General features: G+C 60.0%; 1 protein-coding gene and 1 long non-coding RNA gene across 4 annotated transcripts in view; one reads left to right on the forward strand and one right to left on the reverse strand.

The window, feature by feature from the left end:
- LOC140395284 (uncharacterized) overlaps window positions 1-17701 on the forward strand; it is a 238102-nt gene extending 220401 nt beyond the window's left edge. For 2 of the 3 annotated variants that reach the window (XM_072482857.1, XM_072482858.1), the window contains one exon: window positions 16348-17701. In XM_072482857.1, the coding sequence (XP_072338958.1) occupies window positions 16348-16368 (21 nt within the window). In that variant the 3' untranslated portion in view covers window positions 16369-17701. Of the gene's footprint in view, window positions 1-16157 lie in introns of all 3 variants that reach the window. The other variant, XM_072482859.1, reaches the window with a different exon arrangement.
- The window catches only part of LOC140395285 (uncharacterized), a 56888-nt gene that overhangs the window by 12568 nt on the left and 23526 nt on the right, over window positions 1-20794 (reverse strand). The window contains exon 2 of the long non-coding RNA XR_011936150.1: window positions 15650-15760. This is a non-coding gene — a long non-coding RNA (uncharacterized lncRNA). The remainder of the gene's footprint in view (window positions 1-15649; window positions 15761-20794) is intronic.

Here is a 20794-nt window from a genome sequence, read left to right on the forward strand (position 1 = left end):
ATGCCGGGTACGGGCAGGGGGGGGGTGAATGCCGGGTACGGGTAGGGGGGGTGAATGCCGGGTACGGGGAGGGGGGGTGAGTGCCGGGTACGGGGAGGGGGGGTGAGTGCCGGGTACAGGGAGGGGGGGGTGATGCGGGGTACGGGGGGGGGGGATGATGCGGGGGTACGGGGAGGGGGGGTGAGTGCCGGGTATGGGAGGGGGGGGATGCCGTGTACATGGAGGGGGGGGGGGGGGGAGTGCCGGGGATGGGGGGGGGTGAATGCCGGGTACGGGGAGTGGGGAGGGGGTGAATGCCGGGTACGGGGAGTGGGGAGGGTGAATGCCGGGTACGGGGGGGGGGGTGAATGCCAGGTACGGGGATGGGGAGGGTGAATGCCGGGTACGGGGAGGGAGGGGTGAATGCCGGGTACGGTGAGGGGGGGGTGAATGCCGGGTACGGTGAGGGGGGGGTGAGTTCCCGGTACGGGGAGGGTGGGGTGAGTGCCGGGCACGGGGAGGGGAGGGGGTGCCGGGTACGGGGGGGTTGGGGTGATGCGGGGTACGGGGAGGGGGGGGTGAGTGCCGGGTACGGGGAGGGGGGGGTGAGTGCCGGGTACGGGGAGGGGGGGTGAGTGCCGGGTACGGGGAGGGGGGGTGAATGACGGGTACGGGGAGGGGGGGGTGTGTGCCGGGTACGGGGAGGGTGTGTGCCGGGTACGGGGAGGGGGGGTGAGTGCCGGGTACGGGGAGGGTGTGTGCCGGGTACGGGGAGGGGGGTGAGTGCCGGGTACGGGGAGGGGGGGTGAGTGCCGGGTACGGGGAGGGGGGGTGAGTGCCGGGTACGGGGAGGGGGGTGAGTGCCGGCTACGGGGAGCGGGGGTGAGTACCAGGAATGGGGGCGGGCGGGGGGGGTGAGTGCCGGGTAAGGGGAGGGGAGGGTGAATGCCAGGTACGGGGAGGAGGGGGTGATGCCGGGTACGGGGAGGGGGGGGTGGGTGCCGGGTATAGGGGGGTGGGGTGAGTGCCGGGTACAGGTGGGGGGTGAGTGCCGGTTGCGAGGGGGGGTGTGAATGCCGGGTACGGGTGGGGGGGGGCGGAGGAGGGATTGAGTGCCATGTACGGGGGGGCGCGTAGGTGAGTGCTGGGGATGGGGGGGCGCGTGGGTGAGTGCCGGGGATTGGGGGGGTGAGAGCCGGGTACGGGGGCGGGGGGAAGAGAGAGCCGGGTACGGGGGGGGGTGAGTGCCGGGTACGGGGGGGGGCGGTGAGTGCCGTGTACGGGGGGGGGGGGTGAATGCCGGCTACGGGGAGGGGGGGTGAGTACCAGGAATGGGGGCGGGCGGGGGGGGGTGAGTGCCGGGTAAGGGGAGGGGAGGGTGAATGCCAGGTACGGCGAGGAGGGGGTGATGCCGGGTACGGGGAGGGGGGGGTGGGTGCCGGGTACAGGGGGGTGGGGTGAGTGCCGGGTACAGGTGGGGGGTGAGTGCCGGTTGCGAGGGGGGGGTGTGAATGCCGGGTACGGGTGGGGGGGGGGCGGAGGAGGGATTGAGTGCCATGTACGAGGGGGCGCGTAGGTGAGTGCTGGGGATGGGGGGGGCGCGTGGGTGAGTGCCGGGGATTGGGCGGGGTGAGAGCCGGGTACGGGGGCGGGGGGAAGAGAGAGCCGGGGGCGGGGGGAAGAGAGAGCCGGGTACGGGGGGGGGGGGGTGAGTGCCGGGTACGGGGGGGGGGCGGTGAGTGCCGTGTACGGGGGGGGGGTGAATGCCGGCTACAGGGGAAGGTGAGGGATTGAGTTCCATGTACGGGGGGCGTGTGTGTGAGTGCTTGGGATGGGGGGGGGTGAGAGCCGGGTACAGGGAGGGGGGGGTGAGAGTGCCGGGTACGGGGGGGGGGGGGGGAGAGGGTGAGTGCTGGGTACGGGGAGGGGGGGTGAGTGCTGGGTACGGGGAGGGGGGGGGTGAGTGCCGGGTACGGGGAGGGGGGGGTGAGTGCCGGGTATGGAGAGGGCGGGGGTGAGTGCCGGGTACGGGGAGGGGGCTGAGTGCCGGGTACGGGGAGGGGGTTGAGTGCCGGGTACGGGGCCGGGGGAGAGGTGAGTGCCGGTGGCCGGGGGGGGAGGGCTGTTTGCTGGGTACGGGGAAGGGGGGGTGAGTGCCAGGTACGGGGAGGGGGGGTGAGTGCCGGGTATGGAGAGGGCGGGGGTGAGTGCCGGGTACGGGTAGGGGGCTGAGTGCCGGGTACGGGGAGGGGGGTGAGTGCCGGGTACGGGGGCGGGGGAGGGGGTGAGTGCCGGGGGGGGGGGGGGGAGGGGGGGGGGGGGAGAGGAGTGCCGGGTACGGGGGGGGGGAGTGCCGGGTACGGGGGGGGGGGGAGGGGGTGAGTGCCAGTGGCCGGGGGGTGGGGGGATGTGATTGCCGGGTACGGGGGGGGGGGGGGGGGGCGGCGAGTGTTGGGTACGGGGAGGCCGGGGGGGGGGTACTGCCGGGTACGGGGCGGGTGTGAGTGCCGCGTACAGGGGCGTGGGTGGGGAGGCTGAGTGGTGGGTACGGGGAGGGGGGTGATGCCGGGTATGTGGAGGGGGGGATGCCGGGTACGGGGAGGGGGAGTGCCGGGTACGGGGGGGGGTTGAATGCCGGGTACGGGGAGGGGGGGGTGATGTGGGGTATGGGGAGGGGGGGGTGAATGCCGTGTACGGGGAGGGGTTGGATGCTGGGTACGGGGGGGGGGGGTGAGTGCCGGGTACGGGGAGGGGGGGGGGGTGCCGGGTACGGGGAGGGGCGGCTGAGTGCCGGGTACGGGGAGGGGGGGCTGAATGCCAGGAACGGGGAGGGGGGGGGTTGATGCTGGGTACGGGGAGGGGGGGTGAGTGCCGGGTACGGGGAGGGGGGTGTGAGAGCCGGGTACGGGAGGGGTTGTGAGTGCCGCGTACGGGGGGGGGGGGGTGAATGCCGGCTACAGGGGAAGGTGAGGGATTGAGTTCCATGTACGGGGGGCGTGTGTGTGAGTGCTTGGGATGGGGGGGGGTGAGAGCCGGGTACAGGGAGGGGGGGGTGAGAGTGCCGGGTACGGGGGGGGGGGGGGGGGGGGGGGGGGGGGGGGGGGAGGGGGAGGGTGAGTGCTGGGTACGGGGAGGGGGGGTGAGTGCTGGGTACGGGGAGGGGGGGGGTGAGTGCCGGGTACGGGGAGGGGGGGGGTGAGTGCCGGGTATGGAGAGGGCGGGGGTGAGTGCCGGGTACGGGGAGGGGGCTGAGTGCCGGGTACGGGGAGGGGGGTGAGTGCCGGGTACGGGGCCGGGGGAGAGGTGAGTGCCGGTGGCCGGGGGGGGAGGGCTGTTTGCTGGGTACGGGGAAGGGGGGGTGAGTGCCAGGTACGGGGAGGGGGGGTGAGTGCCGGGTATGGAGAGGGCGGGGGTGAGTGCCGGGTATGGAGAGGGCGGGGGTGAGTGCCGGGTACGGGTAGGGGGCTGAGTGCCGGGTACGGGGATGGGGGTGAGTGCCGGGTACGGGGGCGGGGGAGGGGGTGAGTGCCGGGGGGGGGGGGGGGGGGGGGGTACGGGGGGGGGGGGGGGAGGGGAGTGCCGGGTACGGGGGGGGGGAGTGCCGGGTACGGGGGGGGGGGGCGGCGAGTGTTGGGTACGGGGAGGGCGGGGGGGGGGTACTGCCGGGTACGGGGGGGGGGGGGGGGGGGGGGCGGGTGTGAGTGCCGCGTACAGGGGCGTGGGTGGGGAGGCTGAGTGGTGGGTACGGGGAGGTGGGTGATGCCGGGTATGTGGAGGGGGGGATGCCGGGTACGGGGAGGGGGAGTGCCGGGTACGGGGGGGGGGTTGAATGCCGGGTACGGGGAGGGGGGGGTGAATGCCGGGTACGGGGGGGGGGGGTGATGTGGGGTATGGGGAGGGGGGGGGTGAATGCCGTGTACGGGGAGGGGTTGGATGCTGGGTACGGGGGGGGGGGGTGAGTGCCGGGTACGGGGAGGGGGGGGGGGGTGTGCCGGGTACGGGGAGGGGCGGCTGAGTGCCGGGTACGGGGAGGGGGGGCTGAATGCCAGGAACGGGGAGGGGGGGGGTTGATGCTGGGTACGGGGAGGGGGGGTGAGTGCCGGGTACGGGGAGGGGGGGTGAGTGCCGGGTACGGGGAGGGGGGTGTGAGAGCCGGGTACGGGAGGGGTTGTGAGTGCCGCGTACGGGGAGGGGAGGGGTGAGTGCCGGGGAGGGGAGGGGTGAGTGCCGAGTACGGGGGCGGGGGGGGGGGGGGGGGGTTGTGAGTGCCGGGAAAGGGGGAAGGGGGGTGAATGCGAGGTACGGGGAGGGGAGGTGATGCCGGGTACGGGGAGGTGGGGTGAGTGCCGGGTACGGGGGCGGGGGAGGGGGTGAATGCCAGTGGCCGGGGGGGGGGGTGATTGCCGGGTACGGGGAGGGGGGTAAGTGCCGGGTATGGGGGGGGGGGCGGTGAGTGTTGGGTACGGGGGCGGGGGAGGGGGTGAGTGCCGGGGGGGGGGGGGGGTGCCGGGTACGGGGATGTGGGGGTGAGTGCCGGGTACGGGGAGGGGGGGGTGAGTGCCGGGTACGGGGAGGGGGGGTGAGTGCCGGGGGGGGTTGCCAGGTACGGGGACGGGGGCGGGGGGTGAGTGCCGGGTACGGGGGCGGGGGGTGAGTGCCGGGTACGGGGCGGGTTTGAGTGAGTGCCGGGTGTGGGGGCGGGGGGTGAGTGAGTGCCAGGTACAGTGGCGGGGGGTGAGTGAGTGCCGGGTGCGGGGGAGGGGTGTTTGCCGGGTACGGGGGGAGGGGGAGGTGAGTGCCGGGTACGGGGGTGGGGGGGGCTGAGTGCCGGGGGCGGGGGTGGGGGGGCTGAGTGCCGGGTACGGAGAGGGGGGGTGTGAGTGCCGGGTACGGAGAGGGGGGGTGTGAGTGCCGGGTACGGAGAGGGAGGGGGATGGGTGCCGGGTACGGGGAGGGGGGTGAGTGCCGGGTACGGGGAGGGGGGGGTGAGTGCCGGGTACCGGGGGGGGGGTGGGTGTGTGAGTGCCGGGTACGGAGAGGGGGGGTGAGTGCCGGGTACGTTGAGGGGGGGTGTGAGTGCCGGGTACGGAGAGGGAGGGGAGGGGGGTGAGTGCCGGGTACGGGGAGGGGGGGTGAGTGCTGGGTACCGGGGCGGGGGGGGGGTGGTGAGTGTCCGGTACGAGGGGGTGGTGAGTGTCGGGTACGGGGGGGTGGTGAGTGCCGGGTACAGGGGGGCGAGAGTGCCGGGTACGGGGGGGGGGGGGGGGGGGGGGGGGGTTGGTGAGTGCCGGGTATGGTGGCGGGCGGGGGGGCAAGGGAGTTTGTCCTTCGGGCATGATGCCATCCTCCCAACAGTCGCGTCCATAAAGCCCATGCCACCTGGCTGGGGGTAGGGGGGACACGGACAATGATGACATGTCGTCGTTCCCTTTCCCGGCTGTCATGTTTTCTGATCTGCCAGCGATGTTGGCCGCCGTGGCGCTATTCTCCATGTTGCCCTGGAGGAGGAGGAGCATGCCAGAGAGGCGGCGCAGGCTGCCGCAGTAGAGCATGCTGCAGAGGGGCAGGCGGCAGCCGCCCACGCTGGAGGGCACTCGCCCAACAGGACGAGGAGCAGGGGGAGCACATAGTGGAGGAGGAACACGAGGAGGGGCGCCACGGCAACGGAGGCAGCTGAGGAGGCCCCGTGTGTACGGGCCCCGGCTGTCATACCAGGACCTCACGGTCCGCAAATTCAGGAGGCGACTCCGGATGAGCCGGGAAACCGTGGCACACATCTGCCACCTGCTGGCACACCTGGCACTGCGTGGCACTGGGGGGGAGGGGGGGACCCTCTCCCCGTGTCCGTCAAGGTTACGGTGGCCCTGAACTTCTATGCCTCGGGGTATTTCCAGATGCCAGGTGGGGACCTGTCCGGCATCTCGCAGACATCGGTGCACCGGTGCATCCGGGCAGTGACAGACGCCCTATATGTCATTGCAGACCGCACATCCGCTTCCCTGTGGACCAGGATGCCCGGGCCGTGGACTTCTCTGCCGTGGCGGGTTTCCCATGGTCCAGGGCGCGATCGATGGGATGCATGTTGCCGTGCGGCCAGCTGCAGATAACGGGGCCGTGTTCACCAATAGGAAGGGGACCTATTCCATGAACATCCAGGTGGCCTGCGATCACCGCATTATTATCCTGCACGTCTGCGCCCTGTACCCATGAAGTGTACATGACTCGTACGTGTTGTCGCGGTCTTACATCCCCGGCATGTACGAGAGACGCCACCCCCGGCTGAGGGGCTGGTTGCTAGGCGACAAGGGTTACTCGTTGCGGTCGTGGCTGATGACGCCTATACGGAGGCCACAGAATGACGGGGAGAACAGCGACAATGATGCCCATGCAGCGACAAGGGGTGGGATAGAGAGGTGCTTTGGCGTGCTCAAAATGCGTTTCAGGTGCCTGAACCTCTCTGGGGGCGCCCTCCAGTATCCGCCAGATAGGGTCGGCTGCATCATTGTGGTGTGCTGGGTCCTGCAGAACATTGCCCAGCAGAGGGGCGATGTTCCACAGGCAGAGGAGGGCAGGGTGGAGGAGCAGCAGGAAGAGGCCCAGTCCTCCCCAGATGAGGGGGATGGGGGCAATGGTCAGGGCAGACGGCTAGACATGGGCGGGTGGCTGTCCACCGTTACCGGCTGGGCCAGCGGGCACGAGACAGGCTGATAGGCGCTCGCTTCACTGACTAGGGGGCGTGGGAATCGGCGAATATGGCCACATACCGCACACCATGGCAACACCCGAACACCCCCCCCAACCCCCCACCCTCATGCACACCACCCCTCCATTGCAGATCCACCTGCGGCACGACAGCCGGGCTCTCACGGGCGCCGGTGGAAGCGTGTCTATTGCAGGCCATGGAGGGTGATGACAACCCGCTCTGTGATGACCTCCTGGCTCCACATCGGTGGATAATGTCTGACCCATGGCCACAGTATCACCATCCACCCGGACCATCCCTGCATGCGGCTGTGACCCTGCATGCGGCTGTGACACTGCAGCGCACGGTCCCGTCCTCTGCCCGGGGGGATGGTGAGGGCGGCCCAGGGGGAAGGGGACCGACTCACCTGAGGCCGACGTAAGACCACCCCTCACACACACACTGGCGTTCAACGTACATGACACCCTCGCACGCTTCGGACAGAGCACAAAAGCAGCTTCTGTTGGTGTTAAAGTGATTTTAATAACAAACCGTGCATACACGTGCCCTAGCCCCTAAAACTCGTCTGCCCTGCACCCGTGCCAACTTACTCTGTCTAATTGTTTGGCCTTACGGGTCCTTTGACTATGCCTAGGTGGCTCCCCAGATGGTACAGCAGAACTGGAGGTGGACTCCTGCGATTCCTGCCCTCTGACTCGGGATCCGTTTGGCGGCTGTTTCCGGGGCGTCCTGGCCTTGATGGGCCAAGCTGCGGCCTGGGCGACTGGGGTGGCGAGCTGCCAACCTGTCCTGCCCGATGCACCTGGGATGGAAGGGGGGGGGGGTGGAGTCCGAGGTGCTGCAGTGTTCCTGGACCTCCCCTACAGGGGGACCAGGGACGGGCGCCAGCAACTCCTCCTCCCTCGTGGTGCCCAATGGCCCCCAGGCCTCTACATGGGTCGGGGCTGCGAACGGTCCGGCCATCCGACGTCCCTCCGACACCTGGAGCTGCCAGTCCTGGATGCCCGTGCTGGTATCGACAAGGGTCTGCAGGTTTGCAGCCATGGAGCTCGGAGTTGACCATCCCTGTCTGTGACTGTGCGATGCTGGCTAGCACATGGGCAATGGCGCCGATGCCCTCAGCGATGGCCTGCTGAGACTGGGCCATGGCCTGCAGGGATTGGGCCATTGCCTGCTGAGACTGGGCCAGGACCTGCTGAGACAGGGTCACGACGTTGAGTGTCTCTGCCATCTGATGCTGGTGCTGTCTCATGGCCTCCTGTGAGAGGGCAACATTGTCCTGGGCCACAGACGCCGCCTGCACTGAAAGCCCCAGGCCTCGCATACTGCTCCCCATGTCTGACACCGTCGCACCCATTGCCTCCACCGCGGACGCCACCCGTGTGTTGTCGGCCTGGGTGGCACGCATGACCGGCACCACTCCCAGCTCCTGGACGCGGGTGCACTCCTCAACCTGCGACTGCAGCCGCTGCAAGCCGGCCGTCACCCTCTTTGCTCGTCCCAGGTTCGGTGGTTGCATCGGGGCTATAGGTGGGTGTGGTAACTCCAGGAACCCGGGATCCATCTGGGCGGAAGATGTTCGCTTGCGCCAGGATGCCCTCCGACCTCCCGACCCCTCTGATGCTCCTACCTCCACCTGCTGTACCTGTATGGCTGTGTTGTGCGCACCAGTGAGTGTACCAGACACCTCATCACTAAAGTGCCCAACCGAGGTGAGTGTCTCTGCGATAGTGGAGTGTGTTGGAGACAGCAGTGGCGTTGTGTCGTGCGCATCGTCCGACTCTGAGTCCATGGTACTTTGGGGTGGCGGTTCGTCTCCACCCATCCACTCTGTGTCACTGTCCTGTATTTCGGTCTCCTGGGTAGGGTTCTCCTGGGTAGGGTTGCCCTGGGTAGTGGTTTCGTGGCTCGGCTGCAACGGGGGCCTGTGGCTGCCCCCCCTCATCGCTGGATGGCACACGCCTGCGTCGCTGCACCCGCACGAGACGGGGGCATCATCTCCCCATTGCTCCAGGTCTCTCCGTCTCCCGTGGTCGTCCTGGGGCATCCTGCAGGCGGTCGGCTTCTGCAGGGATGGATACCTCGACATTTGCTCCTGCAATACTCAATGGGCAGCACGGTAGCATTGTGCTTAGCACAATTGCTTCACAGCTCCAGGGTCCCGGGTCCGATTCCCGGCTTTGGTCACTGTCTGTGCAGAGTCTGCACATTCTCCCCGTGTGCGTGGGTTTTCTCCGGGTGCTCCGGTTTCCTCCCACAGTCCAAAGATGTGCAGGTTAGGTGAATCGGCCATGATAAATTGCCCTTAGTGTCCAAAATTGCCCTTCGTGTTGGGTGAGGTCACTGGGTTATGGGTATAGGGTGGAGGTGTGGACCTTGGGTAGGGTGCTCTTTCCAAGAACCGGTGCAGACTCGATGGGCCGAATGGCTGTAAATGCACTGTAAATTCTATGAAGCATGCATGGTTAGACACGCAGGGGGGGGTGCGTCTTTTGAGCCGTCATGCCATGCAGCGTAAATGACGCCGCACGGCGTCACCATCCATGTCGTGTGACGCCATCGCGAATGGCATCACGCTGCTGCTAGCCCATTCGGGGCCGGAGAATTTGTGTTGTTTGGAGTGGCCCGATGCTGGAGTGATCCGCGCCGTTTTTGGCGCCGGGTCCCGGACATCGTGCCAGTTTTCGGAGAATCCCGCCCATGATGTAGGGATTTTAGAAACCTGGGGCGTCATTCTCCGACCCCCCGCCGGGTCGGAGAATGGCCGTTGGCCGCCGTGAATCCCGCCCCCACCCCCGCCGAAGTCTCCGAAGGGAAAAAAGTCGGCGGGGCGTTAATGGCGCCGCTGCCGCGGAGAATGTCACGGGTCTGCGCAAGGCAGCCGATTTTCGGCCTGCCAATATTCTCCCTTCCGGATGGGCCGAAGTCCCGTCGACGTGATGACCGTTCACGTCGACGTGAATCAAACCTCCTTTTCATCGGCGTGACCCGGTGCTCCAGGCTCACGCCGACCAGCGAGGAGGTGAGTGACGGCCTGGGGGGTTGGCTCTGGGCAGGAAATGGCGTGGCCGCAGACTGATTGCGTGAGGAGAGGTGTGTCTCGGCTTGTGTGTGTGCGGCGGCGGGGGGAGGAGGTGATATGGGCAATGATGACATGTCGTCGTTCCCCTCCCCCCCCACCAGGCCGTCATGTTTTCAGACCATCCAGCGATGTTGGCCGCCGTGGTGGCAGCCGCTCATGCCTATGTTGCCCTGGATGAGGAGGAGGAGGAGGAGCGTGCCAGAGAGGCGGCGCAGGCTGCCGCAGAGGGGCAGGCGGCAGCCGCCCAGGCTGGAGGGACACCTGACCGACAGGACGAGGAGGGGGGAGGAGGACGTCGCGGCCCCACGGCAACGGAGGCACCCGAGGGCGCCCCGTGTGTACCGGCCCCGCAGTCATACCAGGACCTCACGGACCGGGAATGCAGGAGGAGACTCCGGATGAGCTGGGAAACCGTGGCACACATCTGCCACCTGCTGGTACACCTGTCACCGCGTGGCACTGGCGGGGGACACCCTCTCCCCGTGTCCGTCAAGGTTACGGTGGCCCTGAACTTTTATGCAACGGGGTCATTCCAGGCACCGAGTGGGGACCTGTCCGGCATATCGCGGACATCGGTGCACCGGTGCATCCGGGCAGTGACAGATGCCCTTTATGCCATGGCGCACCGCTACATCCGCTTCCCCGTGGACCGGGCCAGCCAAGATGCCCGGGCCGTGGGCTTCTCTGCCGTTGCTGGGTTCCCCATGGTCCAGGGCGCGATCGATGGGATGCACGTCGCCGTGCGGCCACCTGCAGATAACAGGGCCGTGTTCACTAATAGGAAGGGGACCTATTCGATGAACGTACAGGTGGTCTGCGACCACCGCATGATGATCCTGCACGTCTGCGCCCGTCACCCAGGCAGTGTACACGACTCATTTGTGTTGTCGCGGTCATCCATCCCCGGCATGTACGAGGGACGCCATCCCCGGCTGAGGGGCTGGTTGCTGGGCGACAGGGGCTACCCATTGCGATCGTGGCTGATGACGCCTATACGGAGGCCACGCAATGAGGCGGAGAACCGCTACAATGATGCCCATGTAGCGACAAGGGGAGTGATCGAGAGGTGCTTTGGCGTGCTGAAGATGCGTTTCAGATGCCTGGACCTCTCTGGGGGCGCCCTCCAGTATCAGTCAGATAGGGTCGGCCGCATCATTGTGGTGTGCTGCGTCCTGCACAACATAGCCCAGCAGAGGGGCGATGTGCCGCAGGCAGAGGAGGGCGGAGTGGAGGAGCAGCAGGAAGAGGCGCAGTCCTCCCCAGATGAGGGGGATGGGGGCAATGGTCAGGGCAGACGGGGTAGACACAGGCGGGTGGCTGTCCACCGTTACCGGCTGGCCCAGCGGGCACGGGACAGACTGATAGCCGCCCGCTTCACTGACTAGATGGACGTGGGAATCGGCTAGTATGGCCACAGACCGTACACCATGGCAACAGCCGACCACCCACACCCCCCACCCATCCACCCACCCAGCACCCTCACCCCCCTCCCCAACCCCACCCACCCCACCCGCATGCACACCAACCCCCCCCATTGCCGATCCACCTGCGGCACGACGGCCGGGCTCACACAGTTGCGGGTGGACGCGTGTCTATCGCAGGCCATGGAGGATGATGACAACCCGCCCTGCGATGAGCTCCTGGCTCTACATCGTTGGACTATGTCTGACCCATGACCACAGTACCACCATCCACCCAGACCATCCCTGCATGCGGCTGTGACACTGCAGCGCACGGTCCCGTCCTCTGCCCGGGGGATGTTGATGGCGGCCCAGGGGGAAGGGGGCAGACTCACCTGGGGCTGAGGTAAGACCACCTGTCACACACACACTTGCGCTCAACGTACATGACACGCCCGCACACTTTGGACAGAGCACAAAGGCAGCTTCGGTAGGTGTAACATTGACTTTAATAACCAAAGGAGTTCATGCACGTGCCCTAGCCCCTAAAACTCATCTGTGCCCTGCACCCGTGCCAACTTACTCAGTGTCTAATTGTTTGGCCTTACGGGCCCTTTGACTACGTCTACGTGGTTCCCCAGACGGTACAGCAGAACTGGAGGTGGACTCCTGTGATTCCTGCCCTCTGACACTGGATCCCTTTGGTGGCCGTTTCCTGGGGCGTCCTGGCCTAGATGGGCCAGGCTGCGGCCCCGGGCGACTGGGATGGCGAGCTGCCAGCCTGTCCTGCCCGTTGCCCACCCGATGCACCTGGGACGGAAGGGGGGGGAGTCCGAGGTGTCGCGGTGTACCGGCACCTCCCCTACAGAGGGAGCCGGGACGGTCCACACCATCTCCTCCTCCCTCGGGGTGCCCGATGGCCCCCAGGCCTCTACATGGGTGGGGGATGCGAACGGACTGGCCATCCGACGCGCCCCCGACATCTGGCGCTGCCAGTCCTGGAGGCCCGTGCTGGTATCGACAGGGGTCTGCAGGTTTGCAGCCATGGAGCCCAGGGGGTTGTCAAACCCTGTCTGTGACAGTGCGACGCCGGCTCGCACATGGCCACTGGCGCCGATGCCCTCAGCGATGGCCTGCTGAGACTGGGCCATGGCCTGCTGAGACTGGGCCATGGCCTGCTGAGACTGGGCCATGGCCTGCTGAGACTGGGCCATGGCCTGCTGAGACTGGGCCATGGCCTGCAGAGACTGGGCCATGGCCTGCAGAGACTGGGCCATGGCCTGCAGAGACTGGGCCATGGCCTGCAGAGACTGGGCCATGGCCTGCAGAGACTGGGCCATGGCCTGCTGAGACTGGGCCATGGCCTGCTGAGACTGGGCTATGGCGTTGAGCGCCTCTGCCATCTGGCGCTGGCACTGGCTCATGGCATCCTGTGAGAGGGCAGCCATTTCCTGGGCCACAGACGCCGCCTGCACGGAAGGCCCCAGGCCTCGCAAACCGTTCCCCATGTCTGACACCGTCGCACCCATTGCCTCCACCGCGGACGCCACCCGTGCGGTGTCAGCCTGGGTGGCACGCATGACCGGGACCACTCCCAGCTCCTGGACGCGGGTGGACTCCTCCACCTGCGACCGCAGCCGCCGCAAGCCACCCGTCACCCTATTCGCTCGTCTCCGTGTCGGTGGTTGCATCTGATCTATGTGTGGGTGTGGTAACTGCAGGAACCCGGGATCCATCTGGGCGGCAGATGTTCGCTTGGCCTGGGCTGCCCTCCGACCGCCCGGTCCCTCTGCTGCTCCTACCTCCACCTGCTGTACCGGGACGGCTGTGTTGTGCGCACCAGTGAGTGTACCAGACGCCTCATCACTAAAGTGCCCAACCGTGGTGAGTGTTTCTGCGATGGTGGAGGGTGTTGGTGACAGCAGTGGCGTTGTGTCGTGCTCTTCGTCCCACTCTGACTCCATGGCACTTTGGGGTGGGGGTTCGTCTCCACCCATCCACTCTGAGTTACTGTCCGATATTTCGTCTTCCCGGGTAGTGCTGTCCCGGGTAGTGCTGTCCCGGGTAGTGCTGTCCCGGGTAGTGCTGTCCCGGGTAGTGCTGTCCCGGGTAGGGGTGTCCCGGATAGGGGTGTCCCGGGTAGTGGTGTCCTGGCTCGGATGTGACGGGGGCCTGTGGCTGCCCCCCTCATCGCTGGGTGGTCGCTCCCGCACGTGACGGGGGTGTCGTCTCCCTGTTGCTCCAGGTCTCTCCGTCTCCCGTGGTGTGCGAGGGGCATCCTGCGGGCGTCGCATGCTGGAGGGTCCGGGTCTCTCCGTCTCCCGTGGTCTCCGAGGGGCATCCTGCAGGCGTCGCATGCTGGAGGGTCCGGGTCTCTCCGTCTCCCGTGGTCTCCGAGGGGCATCCTGCGGGCGTCGCATGCTGGAGGGTGCGGGTCTCTCCGTCTCCTGTGGTCTCCGAGGGGCATCCTGCGGGCGGTGTGCATCTGCGGGGATGGGTGCCTGGACGTTTGGTCCTGCGATACACAATGAAGCATGCATGGTTAGACATCAGGCAGTGATCAGGTGATACGGGGGAGGGGGATATAGGGGAGGGGGGATATGGGGACGGGCTGTTGGTGGCTCACTTGCTCGTGGGCCCCCGACCTCTGCATCAGCAACCTCCCGGTCCTCAGGTCCGCCAGCCAGTTCCAGGGCCCTTTCCTCGTGTACGGTCAGTGGCCTCTCATCAGCGGGCCCTCCTCCAGTCCTCACATGCTCCCTATTGTTGTGTGTGCGCTTCTCCTGTGGGGGGGGGGGGGGTGGCAGGGGTAAAAGGCAACAGTGTTAGGCAGGTATATGAATGCACGCCATCGGTTGCGCGTGCATTGCAGAGGTTAAGGTTAGGGCTGGATTCACTTGGGGATATGGGGGAGGGGGAATATGGGGGAGGGGGGATATGGGGGAGGGAGGGAGATGGGGAGGGGGATATGGGGGGATATGGGGGAGGGGGGATATGGGGGCGGGGGGCTATGGGGGCGGGGGGCTATGGGGGAGGGGGGCTATGGGGGAGGGGGGGCTATGGGGGAGGGGGGCTATGGGGGGAGGGGGGATATGGGGGAGGGGGAATATGGGGGAGGGGGGATATGGGGGAGGCTCACCCTGCCTGCTCTGACGAGGTCGTTCACCTTCTTGTGGCACTGGGTGCGTGTCCGTGGTGTCAGGGCCACAGCGGTGACGGCCTCTGCCACTTCCCTCCACAGACGCCGGCTGTGGCGTGGGGCAACTCTGCGGCCGTGCCCCGGATACAGGGCGTCCCTCCTCTGCTCCACCGCGTCCAGGAGCGCCTCCACATCGCGTGACTCGAACCTCGGGGCTGAGCGACGGCCAGCCATCCAGTCGGGTGTTGCGGTCGGGTGTTCTGGTCGGGTGGGGGGGAGCTGCGCGGCCTTATGAGCCGTCACGCCGTGCAGCGCGTATGACGCTGCACGGCGTGAACCACTGCACAAGCGCGGATCCCGTTACGTTGCTGCTAGCCCATTTCGGGCCGGAGACTATCGTCCCATTTTTATGACGTGACGCAAGTGGGATTTGCGCCGATCGGCGGACTTTCCGCCGATAACGGAGAATTTTGCCCCTGGTTTGTCCCAGCAGATGAGTGTAAACTCAGAATACAAAGATGCAGCAGAAACTGAAACGACAGGTGAAGAAGAAAGAACTGTGTATTTTCAATGCAGCTTGCAAGTGAAGGTCATTTAATGATGATACAAAGACTTGCAACATTCTCTTTAAAATTCAGTAAAATGTGTGAGAGACCCATTTTTTTCAGTGTATGGGACATTTAAATTCATTTGCACAGTCACGCACATGGGTTATCTCTCGCTGAACAAGACCTGATACAGACAGTTAATTAAAAGATCTGTCACAGACCCTAGAACAGAATAAAGAATGTTTTTGATCCAAAATGTTAGAGTCTTTGTGAGCAGTGCTTTCGGCTGTGATGGGGCTAGGGTACAAGAGTTGAGTGATGCGAGAGTTGGAGCTCAGACCTTTATTGTTTCAATTCTATAAATAACTTGAATATTGCAACCAAATTTAAAACTCGCTTTTGACATTAAAGTTGGGAGGTTTAGATCTGTTCTTTAATAAGAAAATGTAATTTTGACATCAGTTAATTTAAAGTTTTGCATTTAGTTTCAAAATGTGCAGCACGAGTGTAAAATTAATTGTTTTAATTTGTCAAAAAGGTTAGAAAAGAACATGGGGGTTCTGGCAGACTCGACTCTATCTGAACCATGGTAGAATATTTTTTTAAATGCAAGTGAAGTATTAGGATATATATCATTGGTAAGATATGGTGGGAACCTGGTGACTGCCGAAGACAAAATACATCACGACAATTTGATTTAAGTTAAAACTTCACATGCTCCTCCCGAATCATCATTATTGTAGGTTAGAATATAAAAGAATAAAGGGAAACAGATGACACAGGTAGTCACAAACAGACCTCTGGGACGAACTTTTCATTGCTGTCTTGATGGCATTTCCTTGGCCAACTTCAAAATGGTACTTGCTGTTCAATATGACCTTATTCTTCCAAAACAGTATGCTGAGACTTCTGCAATACAATGGCGAAATCATACTGAGTGAACCCTAGTCATGAATGCTGCAAAAATCTATAATACAGTGGAGAAGTTGTAACAAAGATTGATTTGAGTGGTAAAGAGATCATGTGAAGATGGATTTGCGAAACTTGAGTTCGTTTGTTTAGAAACAAGGGGTTTGTGGGTGACCCCATTGAATTATATTTTAAAAATACACTTGAGAGTAAACTTCATACAAAGATCGATTTGTGTTCTCTAAATCAGCTTGAAGTCCACAAAAAGAGGGTTGAGATTAGATAGTCTTTTCTGATCCTTGTCCCTAATTTATTCTGGGACAAGTAGCACTGAATCTAGCAGTTTTTAAATTAGTTTATGTTGTTGACCATTGCTGATGACATTTTTAATAACCAGATTGGGAGCTGAGGAAACCAGAAAGAACAATCTGTGAATGAAGACCAGAATGTTGAATGTCTTCAGACAGATGAGGCCCTTTTCCTCTGAAAACACTTCCTGAATCTTTGATGATCACTGTTGGGTTCAAGTTGGAATAAAAGCAACATTTTGTTTATGTTCTTTTGCATTTTGTTTTATTTAAATCCAGGTATGGAATGGTGAACAGTAACTCTAAAAGGACATAGAAATGCTAAATGAGGGTTGTATAATTTTATGTTTAAAGCAGGCAAGTATATTTTTTAACAAAGCAATGTTTTTCTCAATGTAAACAGCAATCTGTTGTCTATAATTTGCCTTTATTGTGAAATTAATTTCAACATCTGTGGCATATCCAACCCTGTGGTTTATTACAACTGGGAAGACTACATTTCTATTATAACCTGATCTTTCTGGTGGGAATATGTAATGTCCGCGTGATGAGATAATTTTGCTCACTGAATTTGCATATTTGACTTCTGTGATAATTGCAATTATTGTTGCATACCTATGCTCTGTTTCTAGCAGTTTTTTTTTTAAATTTATCAAATACAGGCATTATAAATTGATCTAAATTTCACGTCAACCCTATTCTTGAAATGTTTTTTTGCTGAAGCTCGCAAGTTGTTTGTGTAGTGTTGAGCATACACCTGTGCATGCTTTATTTTTCCACCCATTTCAGATTATTGAAGCATTAAAGTACACTGCAGAAATCCAGCAAATTCTCAACTAAATAATGCTTTTAAATATACAAGAGGTATTTTGATATGGAAAATATGCAAAAGTATCCTCCTTCAGTTTGCCGTTGAGATCAGGGCCATGTTTTATCTCTTTTCACCAATCTCTACTAAATTTTCGTCTTTCCTTCTGTCTCAGGAGAGGAGAAATTCAATTTTCAAACTATCATCTGTATCTGAGAAACTAAGACATTGTTGACCTAGTGCCATTGATAACAATCCTTTTCCTATTTTTTTTTCAAAATCTAGAAGGTGATGAACTTGGGTTCCAGAAAATATTTCCTAAAGGTGTAGGACGAGCATTCCGTTTTTTTCTCTTTCTCCATCCCATGCAAACGCGTGCAATACAAATTTCTTAATTAAATATACATTTGATGTTTTGTTATATTCTTGTATGTATTTGGTTTTCAATGAATTTCTTTATTAATGCACTTTTACATGTTACTTTCTGATATGCTGCCTCACAGCCTTCCAAAGAAATATGAATCAGATTAAATGGTGAGCCTATACTGTAGAAACTGAGAGCCATTTGCTATGTTCTTGTTTGTAATCTCCTGATTTAAATTGCATTTTGAATTAGAGTTTCTTGCCAAATGCTCTGTTTAAAAATGTTGGCAAAATGACACTTAAACGTTCTTGGAGATGGATGTGTTAGTCTTGCTGAAAGTTAAAGTTTTCTTGTTCTGTAAATCCAAAGAATCCCAGTGTTTGGAAAAAAGAAATATCTGTATTTAAAGCAGCTGTTAGCTTGGATTTATTTTTTGATTAAATAAATTGTTTGTGTTCAAATTTTAGTATTTCAATGTTCATACCATCATTATGCCTGTTTGTAAAGGTATTAATCTTCCTTTTGGTTGATAGGTATTGAGTGTATTTGATTTGTTTGACTGGCTGCATCATTTTCAGGTTTTGGATTTAAAATTGCAAATTCTCTGTGTCAACCACTTCCTGAGGTCCCCAGCATTACAGATACCAGTCTGCAGCCAACTGATTACATGGAGTGAATTATTGAGAAATGGCTGAAGCCATTAGATCAACGGTTTTGGTTCCTGATAACCCAGAAGTAGCACTGAAGGCTGGTGTTCCTGAACTAGCCGTGCACTGGTCACGTTATTCAAGTACAGCTACAATGATATAATGTGGCAAATTCACCATCTGTCCTGTGCACAAAAAAATTACACATCCCATCCAGCTCATCTGCCCTGTTCATCAGTACAATAATGTTGGGTGCCATCAACAGTCCTATCAAGCAGCACTTATACAGCATACGATCAGTTTGGGTTGAAACCAGTACTGAATATTGTGGTATCATCAGTGAACATTCCCATTCTTGACCTTATGTTGGGGAGAAGGTCGTTGATAAATCAACTGAAAATGTTTGCGCTGAGGACACTACCCTGAGGAACTCCTGTAGTAGTCCCCTTGGACAGTGGCGCAGTGGACACTGCTGTCTCACGGCACTGAGGATCCAGGTCACTCTCTGTGTGGAGTTTGCACATTCTCCCTGTGTCTGCATGGGTCTCACCCCCACAACCCAAAGATGTAGGTGGATTAGCCAATTTGCCCCTTAATAGGGAAAAAAAGAATTGGCTTCTTTAAAATTAAAAAGTAATCCTCTTGGGATGAGGTAACTGACTTTCAACAACCACAAACATCATCTTTGTGCTAGTGGGGGAAGCCAGAGCCACTCACTGCTAACCTTATTACAGCCTCGTTCAAACATGGACAGAAGAGCTGAAATCAAGATGTGATTTGAGAGGGACCATTCTTTTTTTTTAATGTATTTTATTTTAAATATGTGTAGAAACAGTAACATATACAACAACCTCACAGTCCACAGTTTGTACAATTTTTCCCCTTTTACCCCTCCCTTCCCCAATCCTCCCCTCCCCCATGACAAACAGTTCCTCAAACATTGTCATGAACAACCCTCACCATGTCTCGAAGCCCGCTGCTGACCCCCGCAACTCAAAATTAATCTTTCTAACGGAGAAAGTCGTACAGGTCCCCCAGCCAGGCCATCACCCCTAGCGGCATATCCGACCACCAAAGCTCCTTCGCTGTGGCAATTAGATGTATTTTATTACAAACAAGTATCAAAACAGGTTACAGCAAATGAACACCCCGGGAAACATACTTCCCAACAATCAACTATACAATCTACAGATGTTTCCCTTTTTTCACGCTCGCCCCACCACCCACCCCCCTGCGACGAACAGCTCCTCAAACACGGTCACAAACATCCCGCACCTTTTCTCAAACCCCCCTGCTGAGCCTCTTAACTCTTACTTTATCTTCTCTAACCACAGGAAGTCGTACAGGTCACCCAACCATGCCGCTACCCCCGGTGGCGATGCCGACTGCCACTCCAGCAAAATTTGCCGCCGTGCAATCAGAGAGGCGAAGGCCACGACATCGGCCATCCTCCTCTCCATGAGCTCCTGCTTCTCTAAAACCCCAAATATCGCCTCCAAAGAGTCCATGTCCACCTCCTCCTCCACTATCCTGGCTAAGACCGCGAACACTCACACCCAGAATCTTCCCAATTTTTCACAACCCCAAAACATGTGCGTGCAATTTGCTGGCCCCCGCCCACACCTCTCACACATCTGCTACCCCCTGAAAGAACCCACTCATTCTCGCCCAAGTCATATGCACTCTGTGCACCACCTTAAACTGTATCAGCCTCATCCTTGCACAAGAGGAGGTCCCGTTTAGCCTACGCAGTGCCTCACTCCATACTCCCCAGTTGTTCTCCCCTCCCAACTCAGCTTCCCATTTCATAGAATTTACAGTGCAGAAGGAGGCCATTCGGCCCATCGAGTCTGCACCGGCTCTTGGAAAGAGCACCCGAGCCAAGGTTAACACCTCCACCCTATCCCCATAACCCAGTGACCCCACCCAACATTAAGGCAATTGTGGTTACTAAGGGCAATTTATCATGGCCAATCCACCTAACCTGCACATCTTTGGATTGTGGGAGGAAACCGGAGCACCCGGAGGAAACCCACGCACACACGAAGAGGATGTGCAGACTCCGCACAGACAGTGACCCAAGCCGGAATCGAACCTGGGACCCTGGAGCTGTGAAGCAATTGTGCTATCCATAATGCTACCGTGCTGCCCATTTCTCCTTGGTCTTCACCATCCGCTCACTTCCCAGCTCCCCCAGCCACTTGAACCTCCCTGTTCCCCCAGCCACTTGTTCGCTGGGTAATTAGAGAGGCGAAGTCCACAATATCGGCCCCCTTACCCTCCAGCACCTCCGGCATTTCCGATACCCCATAGTCTGCCACCATTGGGTCAGCCTGACCTCCACGTCCACAATTTTAGAGAATGTCCCACACACTATTTCCAAGAAACTCTCCAGCTTACTGCAGCCCAGAACATGATTCACCAGCCCTCGCCCATACTTCTCGCACTCGTCGGCCATCCCATCGCCTGGGTGATATATACCCTATGCACCACCTTGAAGTGAATCAAGCTCACCCTCACGCAGGAGGAAGTTGAATTCACACTACGCATCGCCTCACACCACAGTCCCCAGCCTATTACCCCCTCCAACTCCTCCTCCCCTTTGTTCTTGATCCTCCACATTCTTCCAACCACCCATATATGTCCCCAATCCTATCTCCTCCCGACTCATCCGAGAGTAGCAGTTGCACCAATAGGGTGTACTCCGGCAACCTCGGAAACGTCTTCCACTCCTGTGCAAAGTCACTCACCTGCATCCATCTAAATTCACTCCCCCTCAGCAACTCAACCAGATCTGCAAACTTCCCTTCCAAATACAAGTCCCCTCATCAGCCCGCCTCTCTCCACTTCCTATACACCCCATCCATCTCCCCTGGCTTAAACCTGTGATTCCCGCACAGTGATGTC

The sequence above is a fragment of the Scyliorhinus torazame genome, chromosome 18 (genome assembly GCF_047496885.1).
Source record: "Scyliorhinus torazame isolate Kashiwa2021f chromosome 18, sScyTor2.1, whole genome shotgun sequence".
NCBI lineage: Eukaryota > Metazoa > Chordata > Chondrichthyes > Carcharhiniformes > Scyliorhinidae > Scyliorhinus > Scyliorhinus torazame.